Source organism: Notamacropus eugenii, chromosome 4, assembly GCF_028372415.1.
Source record: "Notamacropus eugenii isolate mMacEug1 chromosome 4, mMacEug1.pri_v2, whole genome shotgun sequence".
NCBI classification, from domain to species: Eukaryota; Metazoa; Chordata; class Mammalia; order Diprotodontia; family Macropodidae; genus Notamacropus; species Notamacropus eugenii.
In genome coordinates, this window is record NC_092875.1 from 422,057,813 (window position 1) to 422,078,532 (window position 20,720).

The following is a 20,720-nucleotide window of genomic DNA, read 5'->3' on the forward strand; positions in this document are numbered from 1 at the left end:
TCAATCAATTTGATGTGATAGGGGTGGTGATTATAAGTTATATATCCCGGGCCCCAGAGATGTAAGCTACAGATGGTGAAATCACTTGTGTAATCATAAGAAGCTAACTGGAGGCCCTCCACCCTTGTCTTTCCTTGCCATGGTGAGCAAGCCCAGTTTGACAGAGGTGACTCAACTGCAAGGAAAGTCCCCCAATTATTTTTGTACCTCCAAACCATTCTGTGTGTCCAACATGCGTAGGTGTCCATCTTATAACCATCTTAGGTCCACCTAATCAGTGGAGGTGCCCTATGCTTCAGCCATCTTATGACCACCTAGTTAGTGGAGATATTCCTTTCTTCACCCAATTTCTGACCCTGCTGTCTTTTTTTTGTTTGTTTATTTTTCCTTCTGTGTGTCATATGTCGACCAATGGAATTATTCTGTTTTTGGTATAGCTGTTCTTGAATATTTTAGATATCTAATTCCATAAAATTAGAACCCTGAAAGGGGTGGGGGGCATCTCAGATCATGAGGAAGATCTGAGGTCCCCTTCATTAGAGGGGAGACTGTGGACCCTTTAATGAAATGCCTTTGGCTCTGAGTTCTGCCTCAGTCTCTCTTATTGTAAGTTGGATAATTTTTATTGCCACATAGCTCTAAACCTAAAATCTTAAGTTCTTGTTCCAGATGTAGGAAATGCAAAGATGACATGCAACTGTTGAAACTGTTGACATTCTAAAAATTAGTAATGAAGTAGCTCCCGATGCATTTCATTTTTGTGGTAAAATATCCATCCATTTGTACAGGCCAGTCCCTGGTGCCTGTGATATCTTTCATCTGTTGAAATCCTTCTTATCTTTCAAGGCCAAGCCCTGCTGCCACCTTCTACTTACCCTTGATTGTTCCTCCCTCCTCCCCTGCCTCAAAGAGTCTTCCTCTTCCTCTCAAATTTCTTTTAACATTTTGTCCAGGCCTCTATTTTGACTTTTCATATTTTACTTGGTTTCACACTTAAGTTGAGTACATATCATTCCTTTTATATCTTTTCAAATATTGAAGAAATTTTTGGTGGAAAAAGTTATTTTCGTAGATATATATGGCCTTTATAATGTCACATTTTATTGAACCAAGAATAAAACCATACACTGCCTTAAGCATGTTGGAAGCAAAGTCAGATTCATAGAAGCCTTTCTTCCCTGTTTCAATTAGGTTAGACATCTTACAAATCCTTTCATACACTCCATCACTGAAATTTTGTCTGTGGCCAAACATTAAACTACAGAATTCCTAAGAGGTAGAAAACTAAGCTTATTTTATAAGAGGCTAGATGAGCCAATAAATAAATGAGTCAACCAATCTTAGAATTTTTTTTAAAAGCCCAGAGTATCAATAACTTTCAGTTCTTCTGAAAAATTACGTATCCTTTGAAATATATTGGGGAACAAATAGTCAGAATTACTGAAATGCTTTTCTACCTGATCTCCCTACTGTCATTCTTTTCCCTCCTCCAAATTCTCTCTCATTATACTGCCAAACTAACATGTCCGAAGCAATCATGTCATACCATTCCCTACTTATGAATATATTTTGACTCACTATTGAATAACATTAGATTCAAACTCCTGTAGTGATGTAATGAAAAGAATACTGCTTTGGGAGTGAAGTGATGGGCATCCTAGTCCTGGCTAACTAACTGTGACTCAGGGTAAGTCATTGAACTGCAATATAAATTTCTTCTGTACAATGAGAAAGTAAAACATAAAGTTCCTTCTAGCTTTGATTTTTTTTTTCTGATCTTGTGTCCTACTTATACAACTTTTAAACATGCTTCTTACTATTAGCTCTTCTCAAGTCAGAGTGGCTTTATAACAGCTCCACATTTGTCAAACTTATTCTCTCACTTTCACATGCATACCTCTCAGAATGACACCCCTCCTGGTTTTACAACTTACCACAGAATCTCAGCTTTGGAAAGGACTCCAGAGTCCATGTAGTCCTACCATCCAGTCAGGTTCCATTGACTTGCTGTTTGCACTATCACTTGTTCTTCCCTAATCCTGTGGAACTGCCTGCCTTCTCCATGGGCTTTCAGAGTTGGCCCAACAGTCATAGCGACCATAGTGCATCCGTGTGGGCGAGGCGAACACATCAGAAGTAGTTAGGTACATTCTTTTGAGTCTCCCTGTCTATCTTTTCTGTCCTTTTAAGTTAAAATACCTTTCTCTTTGGCAGAGAGAATAGAAATAAGATAAGGACATGGCAGCTCTGCCTTCTCTTCCTTTTCAGAATCCACTTCTCCACTATGTCCTTTAAGTCTCCTCTTTGCTTCATTAAAGCTAAGAATTGTTTTTTTTTTAAATCTAATATCTATATATTTTGATGTTTAATTTCTTCTGTGAAACATTTTACTCTTTATTGATTTATCCCTTTTCTAAACTCCTGTTGAATTTAGAGTCAGTAACAGTCAGTTTAGTATTTAATTTCTCTCATTGTTTCATGTGTGCTTCGTAAGCTTAACTAGATTATAAATTTCTTGTGTTCATAAATCTAGTCTTACATTTCAGGAACTGAAACAGCTGAATGCTAGGAACATGGTGGACATTCAATAAATACTTGATTAAGTGATTGATTTGAATAGAGCTTGCCTAAAGTTTTCCTATACTTACGATATACTTCATATATGATGAAAATTAGCAAGTCATATGAACAGTAAAGGAAATGATTAAAATACCTGAACAAAGTATTTTAAACATCTTCAGTTTCATAAAGTATTTTTTACAAAAAGTCATCCATTTGTTAAAAATATCTCGCAATGTAATGAAATGTAACTGAAAAATCATAGAACTTTGCATGGGATCACAGGAATTAGAGTTGCAGATTACTGTAATTCATCTATTCCAGTTTCCTTTAAAATATTCTTCAAATAATTTGCTAGTAAGAGACTGATATTGCCCCTAATTAGTTTCATTTAGTGATGTTTCATTGTATTTACTTGCAATATGTAAAAACTTTGACCTGTTGATTTTTTCTTGTCTTATTTTCCTTAGTATGGAAATTGTGACTTATTGTGGCCTTTTCTCCAAGATAATCGGCAGGCTTAAACTCTCGAATCATAGAATTTTTAGAACTGAAAAAAGGCCTTACATGTTATCTAAGGTTCCCCCCATTCTCTCCTTTTAAAAAAGTCGGACAAAAGAGAATTGATAAAATTTGCCCAAGTCATATCTGGTTATTGTCAGAGCCAAGCAAGAACTCAGAGCTCGAGTCTTGTGAGCCAAACTAATCTTCTTTCCACCACATTATTGAATCTCTTTAGAAAGTGGTAGATAGTAATAAGAATTTTATACCTGAACTAAAAGAGAATTTGAGGACTTATCACTTGTAAATGAGGAGTATATTTGATACCTTTTCAGGAAAGACTAACAGAAAATTCGTTATCTTGAAACCAGAAGAGAAATGATTCTCCAGAATCTTTGCCTGATACTTTTGTGGTGGTTCTTTGACTTGACTTGACTTGACTCTGTTACCTTACTAACATAAAATGCCATCTTCAGAATACTTTAATTGGCTGTTTACCATTATGACTTAAAATGAAATAGAAATGCAATTTAATGTATTTAGAAGTTAAACAACTAAAAATTTTAAATATTTGAAAAATAAACCTTTGGCTTTAATACCTAAAATGATATTTAAGCTCTAGTGATACTCATGATAGTTTAATTGATTTTATTATTGGTTTGAGTATAGACTTCAGTGATACTATCATGAATACAGTAAATGAAAAAAAATACTGGTCTTAGTTCCGCCATCATGCCATTTATCAATGTAAGTGATTTTGAAAAACACAAAACCTTTATAGAATCTTTACATTCAGAATTGGAGGAAAAGAAACTATGAAAAGTGAACTGATACCAGAGATATACATTTAGGCAGGCCTGCCTCCTCAATAATGCATTCCTACAAAAATGAAATCATACATAAAACAAAGTACTCTGTAAATTATAAATCACTATATAGATTCTACCAGTTAGAAATCTGTTGGAGTTAACAAGACTCTTCCAGAAAAACGTAGCCTCTAAATATGAGTTAAAGCTTTATCTGTAATTCACATATTAATTTGAAATAATGTGGACAAATTACTTATCTCTTAAGGTATCTGAGATATGTACTGTGGCAACTGATTTGTCAATTGTTTCAGTATCCAAGAATTTCATAGGGTTATATAGAGAAAAGGTGTGCTTTTTTTTAAAACATAAAGTATTTGGGAGAGTAAGGTAGGTATATCCTGCCTTATTTAAAAAAAATAAAGGTAGGGATATTGCACCGGTAACATAAAAGTATCACAAATGAGGTCATATAACAGCACCAAGGCCTGAGAGAAGGTATAGACAATGAGATGGGAGAATGACAGAGACCACCAGCCCATTTTGAAATCTTGTCTGTCACTAAAAGGAATCGTCTTCTTCTAGGACAGTGTGACCCTGTGACTTCCAGTAATCAGAATCTAAAGCAATATTATCATTAATGTATTTCAGCTACATTAAATTTACTTTGCATAGATTCTTATGGGCTCACCTGGTCTCTTATCCAATATTAGGACTGCAGAAATTCCACACAAATAATTTACCAGTGAACTTCTGAAATATAACCATATTCATCGTATTCATGTGGAATTTTTTAAAAATAAGCATGGTGTGTGTGGGGGTGTGTATCTGTTGGCTTGGCATTATGGTAAAGAGGAGACCTTGGAGTCAGGAAAACCTGGGTTCAAATTTCATGTATGTATCAACTTTTCAGTGCCTCCTACACAAATGAAATCACAGGTCTAGTCCAAAAAAGTAAAAGTTAAAATATGTATATATATATATATATATATATATATATATATATATATACATATTTTAATATGCATATCCACTTATATGTACATATGTACATGTGTAATTTTGGTGAGAATTTTCTATTTAAATATTTGGTCTTTTAAAATTTTTATGAAGAATTAAGTGTGAAGTTGATTATTTTAATAAATTAGTAATTCTGTTTTTATTTTCAAAAGCCTTAGTTCCAGCCACGTTACGGACTTTTAATTTGACAGCTGATTTTTCAACCTCTACATTGTATGTAAAGTGGAATGATAATGGCTCTGCTTTGCCCCATCACTCAAATGTCATCTGGGAAATTGTTGTCCTATATAAAGAAGACATGGAAGTTGCAACAGTCGTAAGTTTCCTGCCTTCTTAGAAAAACAAAAGTTACTAGTGTGAGAAGTTGAATTTTCATAATATTTGGTGTTCTTTTGGTTTTGTTACACTACTAAACTTTTGGATTTGGGGAATAGATCTAGGTAACTTTTCAAGATAATTCATATTCTTTGACCTTAATCACTTAACCTTGTTGGCCTAAGTTTAATCATGTTGCAAATGAGGGAATTGAACTGGATAACCTTTAAAGCCCCTTCTAGTTCTAAATCTGCTCCTATGAATAAGGAAAAACCATTGTGCTGGTTATATCATAATTTACTTTACAGTTTTTATACCTTTTTGGAATGATTTCCCTGTGAATTATTTTCAGTTGGCTTCTTTCCATTTTGCTTATTTCAGTAGTAATGAAAAACTGTGAGGACCTGTACCAAGTAATATATTTTTCTTTAGTCTCTTTCTCCTTCTTTAATAATTCTATTTTATGTTATTTAATAGCTTTATAGTATGCTAATGGATTAGGTATTTAATAATTAAACTCTATGATAGTAAACAGAAGAATTGATATGTTACATAGTCACTTTATCTACCTTATCATTTCCTATTTGGACAGCTATGCTAGATTATATTTGTGTGTGTGTGTACATATATGTACGCCTTCCTCATTCATTCTACCAATTTTTGACTACCAACTAAGTGACTATGCTGAATGCTGCAGGGACCAAAAAAGAATGAATGAAACAGATCCTACTCTTGTCGGGCTCACAGCATCCTGAGGGAAATAATGCTACAACAGAAGGTGTAATGTGACTGTCCAATAAAAGAAAGGTAGAATGCTGTGTTCAGAGCATAGAGATACATAGAGAGTGCTTCTACCTTGAGGGATTAAAGAATGTCTCCTGGAAGAAACAACATTTAAAGTGGGCCTTGAAGGGTTCTTACACATCTTTTCTTCTGCGCATGTATACATACGTGCTTATGTGTAGTATAAAAATAAGAATTGTGTATCGTAAACAGAAGTGTGTGCATGCACACACACACACACATATATTTATTTATTTATATTTATATGTAATGGGTGAGAGTGAAATTCGTTTATTCAGTCATTCTGTTCAATCACAGAAAGGAAGGGACAGCTAGTTGACGGGTATTTGTTAACTTGTTACTGCGTGCCAGGCACTATGGTACACACACAAGACATAAATACAATGAATGAAATAATCTTTACTAAGGGGGAAGATGCCGTATAATTACCTGCGTAAAATAAATCTAAAAAGAATAGATGCAAAGTACTTAACTACAAAGTAATTTTAGAGGGAAGGGCCTAGTAGCTGGGTGGGTAAGGAAAAGCTTCATGTTGAAGGTGATGGAAATGATAGGTTCATGTTGTGAAGGATTTAAAAGCTAAGTTCTGGAGAGCCAAATAGAAAGAATGCACTTATATTGGGGGGGGCAACTTGATCATATATTATTGTATTGTATACAGAATTGTATGTTGTATACAGAATAAATGTAAAATAAAAAGATGGGGAGAACTTGGAGAGGGGTAAAGATCAGGAAAGGCTTCATGGGCAAGCAGTATGGCATCATGAACAGAGTACTGGAGGTGGGGTCGTTCATTTATTGGACAAGCGTTTATTAATCACTTGTCATGCTAAACGTGGTGCTGGATATTGGATACACTGAGACAGGAAAAAAATCTATGTCCTTGAGCAGCTTACATTCAGTTGGTTCTGATTCTAACGTTCCCAGGCAGGATTAGGCCTGAAACATGCCCTAGGTCTAGGGTGTTCATTGCTCATTAAACATTGAAGCCAGTAATCATTGATCTCCGTTTCCTGGAGTTGAAAGCTATCTCCTGATGTTTCTTTCTGTCATGAATAAAGTCCAGTCATACTCAGTGTAGATCTGGTATAGTGACCACCCTTAATTTTTTTCACACGAAAGAAATGCTTAAAATGAAGAAGACTCATTGGACATGCTAACAAAGACTTAACTCCGCCTTGAAACAGTAACATCAAACAGTAATCCATAACTCCTGTTATATTCTCCAGAGGTTGTTCTTTAAAAACATTAAAGCATGAGACAGTTCCTAGGACTGCTGAGCAGCCACTTATTTCACATTTACCACGACTCTCACTTTCTGAACAACTGTCTCAGTGTCCACAACTTAGGCTCATCTTCCTGTCAGTGATCACCTTCTTCAAGAAGCCTTGTAGTAGCCACAGAAAGTACCATTCACTTCTGGTTAGCACTGACTGAGGGACTCAGGAACATTTGAACTCAGGGTGCCTCCAAAGCTTGAAATATGTATCTCAGGATCTGTATTCAGTTAGTTTGGCACAAGGAAAGAAACAGAAGAAGGGGAAGCTAGGGCTTTGAGATCCAGTCTTAGACTCACTTGAACCCTCCACATAGGGCTGGAATACATTGCTTCCAGGGGAGGAGAGGAGAGAAAGGGGAGAAATTCCCTGCCACCCTCCAAGAAAAGTCCAGAAGGAGAGCTGTCAGAATCTTAAACCATATGTTTAACACGGGAAGAAGAGAGGAAGTGGGACGTTGTTTTACTTTTAAAGTTACTGAATAGGTAGCTCTTCCTGCCTCAGTGGACCATCATCTCAAAGTATCTTAGTACTGAGTGTTTGTGAACTTAGAAACAATAGCTCAGCTACGTAGAGTGTGCTGTGTCCCTGTTACTTTTTCCAGTTATGTATTTGCTGTCCTCAGCAAATTAGCTGGGGGGCATTTGGCACATTTGTTTGTATTTGGAGTTATGACTTTTCTCTGGACCTAGGGAGGCTCCAGTAGTCCACTACACAGTTCTTAGAAAATCTCCACAGTAAATCCTGTTGTTAAGAGTTAGCAAACACTCTCAGATACAAAGGTAAACAAATTCTGCAAACAAACAACATTCTCCTGAGTTTATCTTAGGTCCTAAACTTGCCTGTTGCTAAAAAGGGCTTGTCCCAACCTAAACAAAATATTTAAATGAAAGTAAACCTTTTAAAATCATAATATAGAGGAAAGGAAAAAAATGAGCATTCCTTCTCAGGGAGAAACTCTAATTTCAGAGGAGGTACCAGAACAGACAGCTTTCTCTTCTTCTCTTTCCCTGTTGTGAACACAGGGCTTAGCATTCTGAGAGTTCTCCCTTGAGACTTCCTTTGGGGTGAAGAGGGATGAGTTGCAGGGAATTTCTTCCTTTCCCTCACCTAGGAAATGGTGACTCCTGACCCCAACATGGATGCCTAGGTGTACCTAAAGCCCTACCTCCCCTGTCTGCTTTGTGTTTCTTTTTTCGAGTCCAGGTAACTGAAGAGAAATCCTGAGGTGGATGTTTCTAGAACTCTTGAGATTAAGAGTTCTAGATTCCTCATTCAGTGCTAACTGGCATGGGGTTCTCCCAACAGAGTTAAGGAACTTGGGGTAGACTGGAAGTCACCCTCTTACCCTCAGGTGAGAAACCAAACTGTATCCCTAAAGTACATCTGTTTCTCTGATGCATCCCACATCAGCACATTGGACAGTATGGATGGAGGTCTGACAAAATATCTAAAATACCTCTAGGTATTCCTGAAACACATAAAACTTGCCAAATGGAGGTTTAGATTTGCCTAGTGTTAAGACAGCAAGTTAAGTGCCAAAATAAAGCAAACAAACTCAAATTAGTCTTAAATATATATAAGGCTCTTCAAGAAAAATGAAGCAATCAGGGTTAATTGAAATTAGCCCCTCAAACCTCAGACTATGTCCCTTAGTATGATAGAAGTCTATGAGCCCAGATCTGTGTTACCTCAGTGGTGGGGTGCTTCAGTACCCCTGGGCCACTATTGTTACTCTTGCATCTCTGTCAGACTTAATATATTGAAGGGATTTAGTAAATATTTGTTGGGTTAAATTCATTGCTTTCTTTGATCTTCAGGTTTTGTGGACTGATTTATATTCTTTTCTCCCTATGAAACAGAAAACACCTTTTTTTTTTTTTCCCCACCTAGACCAGTGGTATTCAAACATTTTACGCTGTGGAATTCTTCAGCAGTGTGTTTAATTATCCCAGAATTCCAGGCCCTTGGAACTGGGGTAGACTTTGGAGATAATGAGACAAGTATAACTTTACCATGGTCACATTTTTTGAAAATCTGTGATTCCCATGTAAGGCAATGGAAGACCACTGACCTTAAACTATTACATTTTAGATGATTGTGCAGTATAAAATAGGCTTTCTTTTTCTGTTCTTAAAGAGATCATTATTGCTACTTTGAAATATGATTCTTCCCCCTCCTTTTTTAGGCGACACATAATACAACTCTGATTGGTAAGGATTCAGTCCATCACTGGAGTTGGACCTCAGATATCCCTTTGGAATGTACTCTACATTATGTGAAAATTAGATATTATATTGATGAACTTCATTTTTCTGGTCAAAAAGAGTGGAGTGAATGGAGTCCGCTTAGAAATATTTCAGGTAATCCATGTAATTTATTTAAAGTAATTAGCAGAGGCCAGTTATTACATGACAAGGGGAGTGTCAACATAAGATGTAGTGTTTTGAAACGCTTAAGTTTTACAAATACTCTGCATTTTTGTTGAGGTGTTAATTGTTGTAATAAAACTTTTCATTTGTCGTGTCTCTTTACCCACGGTAGGAAAAATTGGTCTGAAAGTTAAAAGAAAAAGACATTTCGTGATATAGTAAATTTTTTATTAATTTATTTTTAGTTTTTGACATTCACTTCCATAAGCTTTTGAGTTTAAATTTTCTCTGTCTCCTTCCCCTCCCCCTTCTCCAAGACAGGAGGCAATATGATATAGGCTCCACATATACATTATTATTAAACATATTTTCATATTACTCATGTTGCAAAGAAGAATTAGAATGAATGGGAGGAACCACAAGAAAGAAGAAACTAAACAAAACAGCAAAAGAAAAGAGAGCAAAGAGTCTGCTTCAATCTGCATTCAGACTCCAAAGTTTTTTCTCTGGATGTGACAGCATTTTCCATCATGAGTCTTTTGGAGTTGTCTTAGATCCTTGCATTGCTGAGAAGAGCCAAGTCCATCAAAGTTAGTCACTGCACAGTGTGGCTGTCACTGTGTACAGTGTTCTCTTGGTTCAGCTCACTTCAGTCAGTTCATATAAATCAGGTTTTTCTGAAGTCCTCCTGCTCATTATTTCTTATAGCACAACAGTATTCCATGACATTCACATACCACAACTGGTTCAGCCATTCCCCAATTGATAGACATCCCCTCAAATTCCAGTTCTTTGCCACCACAAAAAGAGCTGCTGCAAGTATATCTGTACATGTGGGTCTTTTTCCTATTTTTATGATCTCTTTGGGATACAGCCCTAGAGGTGGTATTGCTGAGTCAGAATACAGTAATTTTTAAAATGTTTTTTAGGTGTTATCTGAATGTATAATTTTCAAAAAAAAGAATGAAATTGACACATTAATATTTAATGTGACATTTCAGGCTTCTAGTTTTACATTTATTAATGCTTACTTTTCCATTACAGAAGATACTTTGATAAAGAATTTCTAGACTACTTAAACTTTGTGTGTTTCTTTTCTTCCTAGGACCTCCCATAAAAGAAAATTATGAGGTTTTTCCTCGAGACAAAGTGGTACCAGTAGGTTCAAATATGACATTTTGTTGTGTTGTTGAGGAACCTGTCTTAACTGCACAATTTGGAAGTGAAAGACCTTCTCTTATCCGCCTTGATAATAAAAGCGTTGCAATCAAGATCAACAATATTACTGTTTCTCCAAGTAGTGGAACAAATGTGGTTTTTACAACAAAGTCAAACGTGCACGGAACAGTTGTATTTGCAGGATGTAAGTTATGTAAAGCTGAAGAGATCATCTCTGCCACCTTCATTTGTTTAGTTTGTAAAAGTGTTAGTGCTGCTTAGACAAGTTCTACAGTTCTCTTTGTTGAGTATATCTTACTGGTCTCTTAATGTTAATGAAAATGTAAAAACTGCAGAATGTTTACTTATTTTCCTCCTAATCTGAGTCAGAATAATTTGTGATCTTTCTTTACTAAGAACTGTGGCATGTAACTGCTGCAATTTTATATGGACCTGTTAACAATATGTTCAGTCTACTCTAAAACCAACTTACATTATGGCCTCATTTATCTGATGCCCTCAGGAAATGAACAGTTTCACATGAAGTGATTTTTTTCATGAAAACTTGAAAAAAAATATTGAGAAGTTCTGACAGTACCTCATGTGTCCCTGTCTTTTTCAAAAGAGAATAGTAAATTTATGTTATTACTGATCCAGTGGCAGGAGAGTCAGAATTGGACTCAGAAGTCTAGCCCTTCTCCTTAAATGTGTGACTTCATCATTTTCTTCTTGGTTTTCTTATGCATAAAATGGTAGAGTTGGACTGTATGACCTCTGTGGTCTGTTCTAGTTCAAAATTGATGGATGATCTGTTCCCCACCCTAGAATTTACAATTTAAGATAGCAGTGATGGAGGTAAGATGTTTGAACAATAAAAATAAAAGAGTGAAAAGAATAAACTAAAAGTTGGAGGAAAAATGAAGTAATCTAACGACTTCACCATCATTATGAATACTGTGTTGTAAGCCAGTGAAAGGGGCTGTTCAGACAAAACAGTGGCCTCATCACTCATTTCTCCTAGGTTAAAAGAAAAAGTTATGCCTACTTTTTGTTTTTTTCCTATTTCCCCACTTTCTTTTAGCTGTTATTTCCTCTTGCTTTTTATCAATGCCTTTCCACCAATTCCCTGCCCCATATCATCAAATTATCTGTGTCTAATCTGTTGTAGTCTGAGAAACCAGATGAAGCTTATTAGAATATTATGTTTAAAGTATGAATATAAGTAGATTCAGAGAAAGGGCTTAACTGCAAAAGACCTTTGCTTACTTCTTGATTTCTGCGTTCTGAATAGTTGTGGTTGCCAGTTAAATATTCTGGATAAGTGAGATGTTATACATCATGGGTTTCCTTCCTGGAAAAAAGGAACAAACAGTTTGCCTTTTCTTCTAGGGAGGGGACAAAGCACAAACCCTTCAGCCTAAAAAGCAGAACATACTTTTTCTTCCTTTTTGCTATTTTGAACCATGTTCTGTCTTTATAGTGTTAGCTGTGAGAAAATAGATTCCTCAAATATCTGCATAATTTACTTCATTTGGTTGATTTTTTCTTAATGTTAAACTGGGCAGAGGTGAATTCTATTTTGATCTTACAGAGTGGTGGTATCTGACCAGCTGTGGTAGTTATGATCATTATTGTCGTCATAATCCCTCGTTCCCTACATTATTGTACACATCGATCACTCAGTAGAGACTGAACTTGGAGTCAGGAGACCTGGGTTAGAATCCTATCTCATGTTGCTATTATCACCACAAATTAAAAGTAGCAGTGAGCAGCCAGACGGTGCACTGCAGTTCTGAGCCTGCAGTCAGGAAGACCTGAGTTGAAATGTGGCTTCATATACTTACTCGCTGTGTGACTTTTGGCAGATCACTTAATCTTGTTTACCTCAGTCTCCTCATCTGTAAAATGAGCTAGAGAAGGACGTGGCAAACCACTCCACTCTCTCTGCCAAGGAAATTTCAGATGGGGTCATAAAGAGTTAGAGTGAAACAACTGAACAGCAACAAAAGTAGCGCTTTAGTATTTTAAGATAATTTTTAATGTAATAAACTATGAAAAAGTCAAGTCAAATCAACAAGTCTTACTGTGTGCCAGGCACTTTGGTAAGGATTGAGAATATAGGAAAGATAGTTCCTGCCCTCAAGGAGCTTATATTTTAATGGAGGAAGACATAAAAGGAAACTGAAAAAAAATACATCAAGAAATGCAGTTCTTGAGTTCTTTGAATGCAGTTATATAGTTGATTAATACTGAAATGGGAGTGGCATTTTCAACATTTATAAAGACATTTTGTTTTAAGCACACTTCAAGACACAAATACCTGTAGGTTTTTCTTTTTGTTAGATCCACCTGATATCCCTAGAAAGCTGAACTGTGAAACACGAGATTTGAAAGAAATTATATGTAGTTGGAATCCAGGAAGACCAACTGGGTTGCTTGGCCCTCGTGATACAAATTATATACTGTATGAAAGGTAAGATTTATTATTAAAAGGTTGAAAACTGTGAATTTTAAGAATAATGCAGTCATTTGATTCGCTTATTGCAGGCCTGCTCAGATTGCGGCCCATGGGCTGCTTACAGTCTGTGGGCATGCCAAAGGATTTCCAGGCAGCCCCCAAAAAGTGTAGACGATGTTTTCCTCTACGTTTGTCATGGGCCACCCAAAATCTTTTGGCGGACCACAGGTTATGCGGGCTTGTTTTATTCAAATCATTTTATACTTCAAAATTAAAAAGTTTTAAGATACAAATGAACTTTTTTTTCTCTCCCACTCTCCTCTCTCACCCTATTGGAAAAAAGATAAAGAGTAAAATATATACACAGTGAAGCAAAACCAATTCCCTCAATGGCTGTATACATGCAAACATATATATGTATATTTATATATATATATATATATATATATATATATACACATACACACACACACACGTGTGTGTATATATATCCATACACTTACATATATACATACAAATAGACACACACATACCTATATGCACGCGCACACACACATGTGTGTGTCTGTCTGTCTATCTCATTCTGTACCCTGAATCCTTTAACTTTCCAAAATGGAAAGCATGTTTCATCCTTGGCCCTTTGGAATCATGGCTGGTCGTTGTATTGTTCATAGTTCTTACTGCTTTGAGAGTTGTTTCTATGGTACTGTTATTATATAAATTCATTCTTCCTAAGCTATTGGGATTCCTTTTTATATATTGATGTTATACTATACAGTCTTCTTCTGGTTCTGCTTACTTCACTCTGTATCTGTTCCTATAAGTCTTTTCATGTCTTTTTGAAATCCTCTAATTTCTCATTTTTGCATCCCAGTAGTACTCCACCACATTCATCAACTAGAACTTACTCAGTACCCCTCAGTTGAGAGGCATCCCCTTGGTTTCCAGTTTTATGTCACGACAGAAAGAGCAACACCTCTTATTTAAGATATTGGGTTCAGAGCAAACGGTTAACACATACAGTCTATTCACTTTATGATTGCTTAAAGACACTGAAAAGAGCCAAAGAACATGAGTTTAAATCCTGGCCCTGCCACTTTCCACCTACATGAACTTGGATGAGTTGCCTAGCTTTTCCAGGCCTGTTTCTTGATGAGTGTGATGTCAGAGTTGTACTAGACCTACTAGATCCCTTTGACCTCTTAATCTCTGACTTGAATATATGTGTTCATTTTTATACGTGTGTGTATATATATTTTGTGTGCATATGCATATATACATGCATATAGTTTTGTAATGACTGAGGTCAGACAGTCATCATTAATTAAGCATCTACTATGTGCCAGGCAGTGTGCTTAGCTCTGGAGATATAAGGAACAGTGAAAGATAGCCCTTGCCCTCAAACTCACATCTAGTTGAGGAGACAAAAGCAAACATGTACAAATAAGTTACGTTCAAGATAAATATATGCAAGAAAAATAGGAAATAATTAAGAGAAGGCAGGAACTACAGTTAAAAGGGAGTAGGAAAAGCCTTCCTATAGAAGGTGGGATTTTAGCACTTTAAGGGAGTTGGAGAAGCCAGGAGATGGATATGAGGAGGCATCCTAGGCATGGAAGACAGCCAAAAAACTTGCCCAGCCAGAGCTGAGAGATTGAGGGTCTTGTTTATTCAACAGTGAGGAGGCCAGTGTCACTAGATCAAAGAGTACATGGTAGGGAGTAAGGTGTAAGAAGACTAGAAAAAGCTAAGTGGGGAGGGGAGTGAGTTGTGGAGAACTTTGAATGATTAACAAACAGGGTTTTGAATGTGATCCTGGGGGTGATAAGGAAGTACTGGAATTTATTGAGTATAGAGGTGACATTGTGATGACTGAGATGACCCTGGGTTCTTGAAGGTTATTCCAATAGAATATACTTTCTGTCAGAATTTATCAAGCTTGAAAGGCTTCAGGAATAGGTCGCATATTCACCCAAAGAGTACTGACTCATCAGAAAGTTGATTTCCAGGGGATTGTTTTGACCACAGTACATGAAAAGACAGTTGTTACAGTGGAATGGGAGTGGGGGGGTGGAGGTATTTTGCAGCCTAAATTAAAGAAAGGAATATCCCCACCAATGAAATTATTAATCCTAAGAATTATGTATTTATGTAGTAAGTATAAGTGTTTAATATTTGTGCTTATGAACTACTCACAATGCTGTAAAAAAAATGGAAGTACTATGGTTTTGGAATACATACTTTTATGTTGTGGTGTGACCCTGAGAAAGTTGCCACCTCACCAGGTTTTCTCATCTATAAAACAGGAACAATAATAGTACCTACCCATGCCAGCTCACAGAGTTGTGGTGAAGATAAAATGAGATAAAACATTTAAAAACCTTCCTTATTTTAGGCTTATCTTAAGTCAAGTTTTCCATGAGCATAAATCATCTGATTGCAAGGGAGGTTACCTGGCAGTGTGCTTTGTGTAAGAGAAAACTCTTTGTATTAAAGTTAACAATTAGTATCAGAAAATCAACAAAACAGAAAAATTCACACATGAATAATCAAGCTTTGATGGTATTCAACCATAAGCTGTAGGTGACTATGAACACTAGTCTGAGGTCTGTGTTGCTTATGGAATCCAGCTCATTACTCTTTTTTTAAAACCACATCTAATATTTTTGTATACATACTCAGACGTGCCTACTATATGCCAGGTATTATGTTAAGTTTTGGAGATACAAGGAAAGACAAAAAACAATCCCTGATTGCAAGGAACTTTTCTATTCCTAGATCGATGAGCCATTTTAAATAGAAAAAAAAATACTAGTGATCAAAAGAAAAAATTATCCATTCATGTACTATTTAGACATACTAACTTTTGAAGTTATGTTAATCAGTGATAGTCCTTCACTTAAGTCCTATTCTGATGCTTCATTGTGGTATGGCACTAACCTGGCATTCTAAAGGGCTTGGTCAGTAGAAACAAAAGCCCTTTCAGGACATAACTGTGCGGTAAGGGCACAGTATCAGATAGTGAGTCTGTTGTCTAAGGATCAGCCTAGCTAGGTTTTGAGAGGTTCATTAACTTCCACAGTCTTACGCCACCTTACCTTTCCCGCTTTGTGTCATACCTTTCTCTGTGATATGCTCTGTGCTCCAGCCAGATTGGACTACCACATATACTATGAACAGAGCCTCTCTTTACCCACCATTCACCATTGTGCCCTTGAGTCTTAGTGTTCTTGGTGGAAAGGTCATCCTGCTGCTTGAATTCCTACACATCCTTTAAAGCCCAATTTTTACTTCTCAGTAAAATTTTAGCAGATTAATTTTACTCTCATGAACTTTACATAGCTATAAAATGAGAATTATAAAAAACAACCCTTATATCCCAGGGTGATTGTGATGATCAAATAAGATATTTGCAAAGCTATATTCCTGACATGTAGTAACCACTTAATGAATTCCTCCTTTCCCTTTTCTTTATTCCTTTCCCTTTTTCCTTCCTTCGTGCATTCCTTCTCTGCCTTCCTTTTTGTGAGTTATTTTGTATTGCATAGTTATCTGTGCATATATATCCCCCGTCAAACTATAAGCTCCATGAGGGCAGGAACTGTAATCTTTGTATTTCTGCCAGTGCTTGTTTTCTTTTTCATCTTTGTGTATCTCTAGTGCCTATAATATAATAAGAAGTTAATAAAGTTTTTTTGAAAATATCTATTATTTCAAGAGGATCAAATCTGTTGCTTGATAATAAAAAATTATCATATCTTTGGTCATAGAATCCTTGTAGATTTCGACTGTATTCCTATTGCATATAGTGATTTCAGTTTATAAAACTTTTCAAAAACAGGATTTTTTTTCCAGTACTACATAATTGATATTCTGTGTTTCTCATTATCATTGTGCATTAACACATCTTAAAACTATCTTCATAAAAAATTTGTACAGAAAGCATCTTAATAGAACATCCTAAAAAGCTGTTTTTTCCCTGTTAAATTCAATAGAAACGCTAAGTGGTCCTTCAGCAGTTACACATTTCCTGGATATCTTTTGTTCCATTTCTTGTTCATAAGTTATCACTGGTAAAGGATTTCAACCTATTTATCCCACAATAGTGTCCTTTGACCTATATGCAATTTTTTTCAGAAGTTGTGGTCTTCACGACTCACAGTAATATAGTTTTATCAGAAGCATATTGATGTTTAAAAAGTTTCCTTTTATATCACTTAGGGAATTATTTCCAAATGTAGTCCAGCTTCTTGCTACTCAGTTTTGGGCCTGACTTTTGTTTGTCTGCACTGCCTGTCCAGCATAGATTTAATGATGGGCTAACTCAACAAACTGTTCATCGAGCTGCATGGTACAATTTGAGAACAGACTTTCTTCATCCATTTGATTTCTCCTTTGTGGCTTTTAGGCTGTTTTCTTTTGGTTTGTCATGAATTTGATGAAGAGATACTATAGCACTCTGACACTTGATGCTGTCAGGACGCTGTCCATAAATAGGAGCATGTGGAGAACACCACCGTCGCTAAGCTGAACTTGTACAAGATCTCCACGACAGACAAGTGAACACTGCCCTGTTAGTGCCTTGCTTGATGTTGGTGGAGGGTCATCGAACAAATTTATTTCTGTAGTTGCATGTTAGGGAAACCTACATGGTCTTAACCTGTATTTGTTAAAGGACAATTTTTATAACTCATTTTCCTCTGTCAAATGCCTTTTTGTAATCAAACACATATTCTTTGCATCATTTATACTTCTTAATCAACTGCTTTGAAGATGACTTTGAAGATTTTTTTTGTAGAAAATAGTTTGCTAAAACCTCTTTCTTCCAAGATTCATTATGTTCATTGAGAATTCTGTTGATGTGTATACAGATCATTATAAAGATTTTATAAAGACAAGACAGCAGTTCTGTATGTTGGTACTTAGAAATGTCTTCTAAATTTCTTCTTTCTTGCCTTATTTTAGTCCTAATATCTATGATTTCCTCTGTGTTTAGTATCATACCTATAATATCTTTAAAATCAAACCCTCAGTGTTTTTAAAATTATTTCCAAGACATACATTCTTCCATGAGTTTTAGGTCAGCATTCACTTACCTATAAACATTTTATTATCTATTAACATTTCTTTAAGATTTTTACCTGAATATACTTCATTTTTATATACTTTGTATGTACTGTATATACTTTTTTGAATTTAAAATTGTATAATCATTCTTTAAAATATTTTTAAATGTAAATCCTTTTAAAAATATTTCTGAGTTCTAAATTTAAAAAAAAAATTAATTTTCTTTTTCCAAACGGAAGGAAAGCATGAAAAACCAAAAAACTTTATTGGTAGGCAATTGGTAGGGGTGATTGGATCATATGTTTAGAGTTGGAACAGACCTTAAAGGCAATTAGACAATTCCCTCATTTTACAAATGAGTTACTGGAACCTGGGGAGGTTAAATGACTTACCATAGGTCACACTAGTAACCATGATGGAATTCAAACCGAGGTCTCCTGACCCCAAACCAATACAATTTTCTCTGTACTACTCCTCAACTAATTTTTGGTATTTTTGTCATAATTTTTCCCAGGCTCTTCATCTGACATCTGCATTATAGCATTAATTTATTTTTATTTTGACTTACAGATTTTCTGGAAGAAATGTTACATACAGTAGAGATGAAGAACACATGAATGAAAACCATCAATTAATCTTTCAAATCATAGCTGGTCAGGAAATATATAATTTCACCTTGAAAGCTAGCAATCCTGTGGGTAGATCTGAAGCAGCAATTTTAGTTGATATAACTCAAAGAGGTAATTGTGTTATATAAACTACTCTTTATGAATTTTAGAAGGTACACCAACATTTTTAGAATAATCTGAAGTACCTTTGGGAATGACTTTTATACTAATCATGTTCTTTTCTAACATTTCTTGAACATTTTGTGAGAATGATAGTTGTGAAAATGGCAAGTTGAACAGTAATCTACTTGCCAACATTGTCTCCTTTACTTAGAGATAAATATGTCTAATGCTTATCAATAACTAGAGCTAATACATTAAGCCTATTTGTCATTCTAAAGTGACAAACTCATGCTCATTTTGGTGGTGTTGCTCAGCTTTTGATTTTGACGGAACTGTTAATTTTTCTGTTCTGTTCCCAAATGCAATACTTCCTAAATCTTTCATAATTCATAAATGAATGGCATCTCAGTAGTCACACACTGTAATTGTATAAGCAGACATGTTAATACCTTAACAGATCTTTCATGAGGTCTTCCTTCAGAAGTCCCTCTGTGTTGTTATATGACAGAGAAAGTATTGTTTTGTATGTAAACTTTTAAGAAACTAGTCCTCAGTCATCTTTCGGGGGTATTAACATTGTCATTGTAAAACTCATATGTGAAAGTCTACTTGTTTGCAGGCCAGCAGGTCAGTTTTCTTGATACACAAGTGAACCCTAGTCACATGAGATAATATTTGTATAGTGCTTAATGCACCTTAATAAATGAATGTTCCCCTTCTGTCTCTCCCCCTACTTTCCCTTCATATGGCATTTGGGAATATTTAAAACCATTAAGAATGTTCATCTGTCTTGAGGTTAGCAGAAAAGAGTGAATCTGTGCCCAATTCCTACTATTTTCTGCCTTTTGTCATAATTTTTTCAGCCTTTCACTTAATTTTCATTAAAAAATTTTCACTTAAAGCCTGAACGTTTCACAAATATCTTCTAATTAATTAAATATTTGGCTTATTCTGTTAATCAGCCATAGTAAAAACTCAACATTTGCCCTCCTTCAAAGTTATTTCATGATTCTTAATGACCCAAAATCATTCTTTGTTTTAAGACACTAAGGGCTTATTGAGAAGTTATACAGGCAAATAGCCTGCTTTAGTTTCTAATCCATCCCTTGTGACCACCTTGCATCTCATAGGGATCAAGAATCACATATCAAGGCAAAGTCACTAAGCGTAAATATAAAGACTGGTTTATAAGTCTACAATCTTATCTGCTTGTCCTCATATGTCCCACTATTTCCCTGTGTGAACACTCTATCCTAACCAAATGGGTCTACCTGTTATTCCCTAGAAGAACTATTTATATTTTCTCCTTTCAATTTTTGCTCATACTACCTGCCTTCTTGGAATGCCTTGTTTTCCGCTTAAATCCTGCCCTTGAAGATCTGCTTTTTTCTGTGAAACCTTCTGTGACTGTCCTAATTCTCAGTCAACACCTCCTCTGAATTCCCGTGACACTTATTGCTTAACGTGTTTTGTAGAGATCTCCTTGGATTGTGGTTTATATTTTTAATATATGTGATGTTTTTTTCACAAACAGACTTTAAGCCTCTTGAAGGCAGCACTCATATCTTTTACTTTTGAATGTTCTCAGCAACAAGTATACTATCCTGTACATATTAAGTAAATAATAACTATTTATAATGGTGTTAGCAGTA

General features: G+C 35.6%; 1 protein-coding gene across 5 annotated transcripts in view; it reads left to right on the forward strand.

Moving 5' to 3' along the window:
* Positions 1 to 20,720, forward strand: part of LIFR (LIF receptor subunit alpha) — an 86,628-nt gene that overhangs the window by 37,232 nt on the left and 28,676 nt on the right. For all 5 annotated transcript variants that reach the window (XM_072605781.1, XM_072605783.1, XM_072605782.1 and 2 more), the window contains 5 exons: positions 5,039 to 5,202; positions 9,471 to 9,645; positions 10,760 to 11,017; positions 13,156 to 13,285; positions 18,908 to 19,077. In XM_072605781.1, coding sequence (XP_072461882.1) covers positions 5,039 to 5,202; positions 9,471 to 9,645; positions 10,760 to 11,017; positions 13,156 to 13,285; positions 18,908 to 19,077 — 897 coding nt within the window. The remainder of the gene's footprint in view (positions 1 to 5,038; positions 5,203 to 9,470; positions 9,646 to 10,759; positions 11,018 to 13,155; positions 13,286 to 18,907; positions 19,078 to 20,720) is intronic.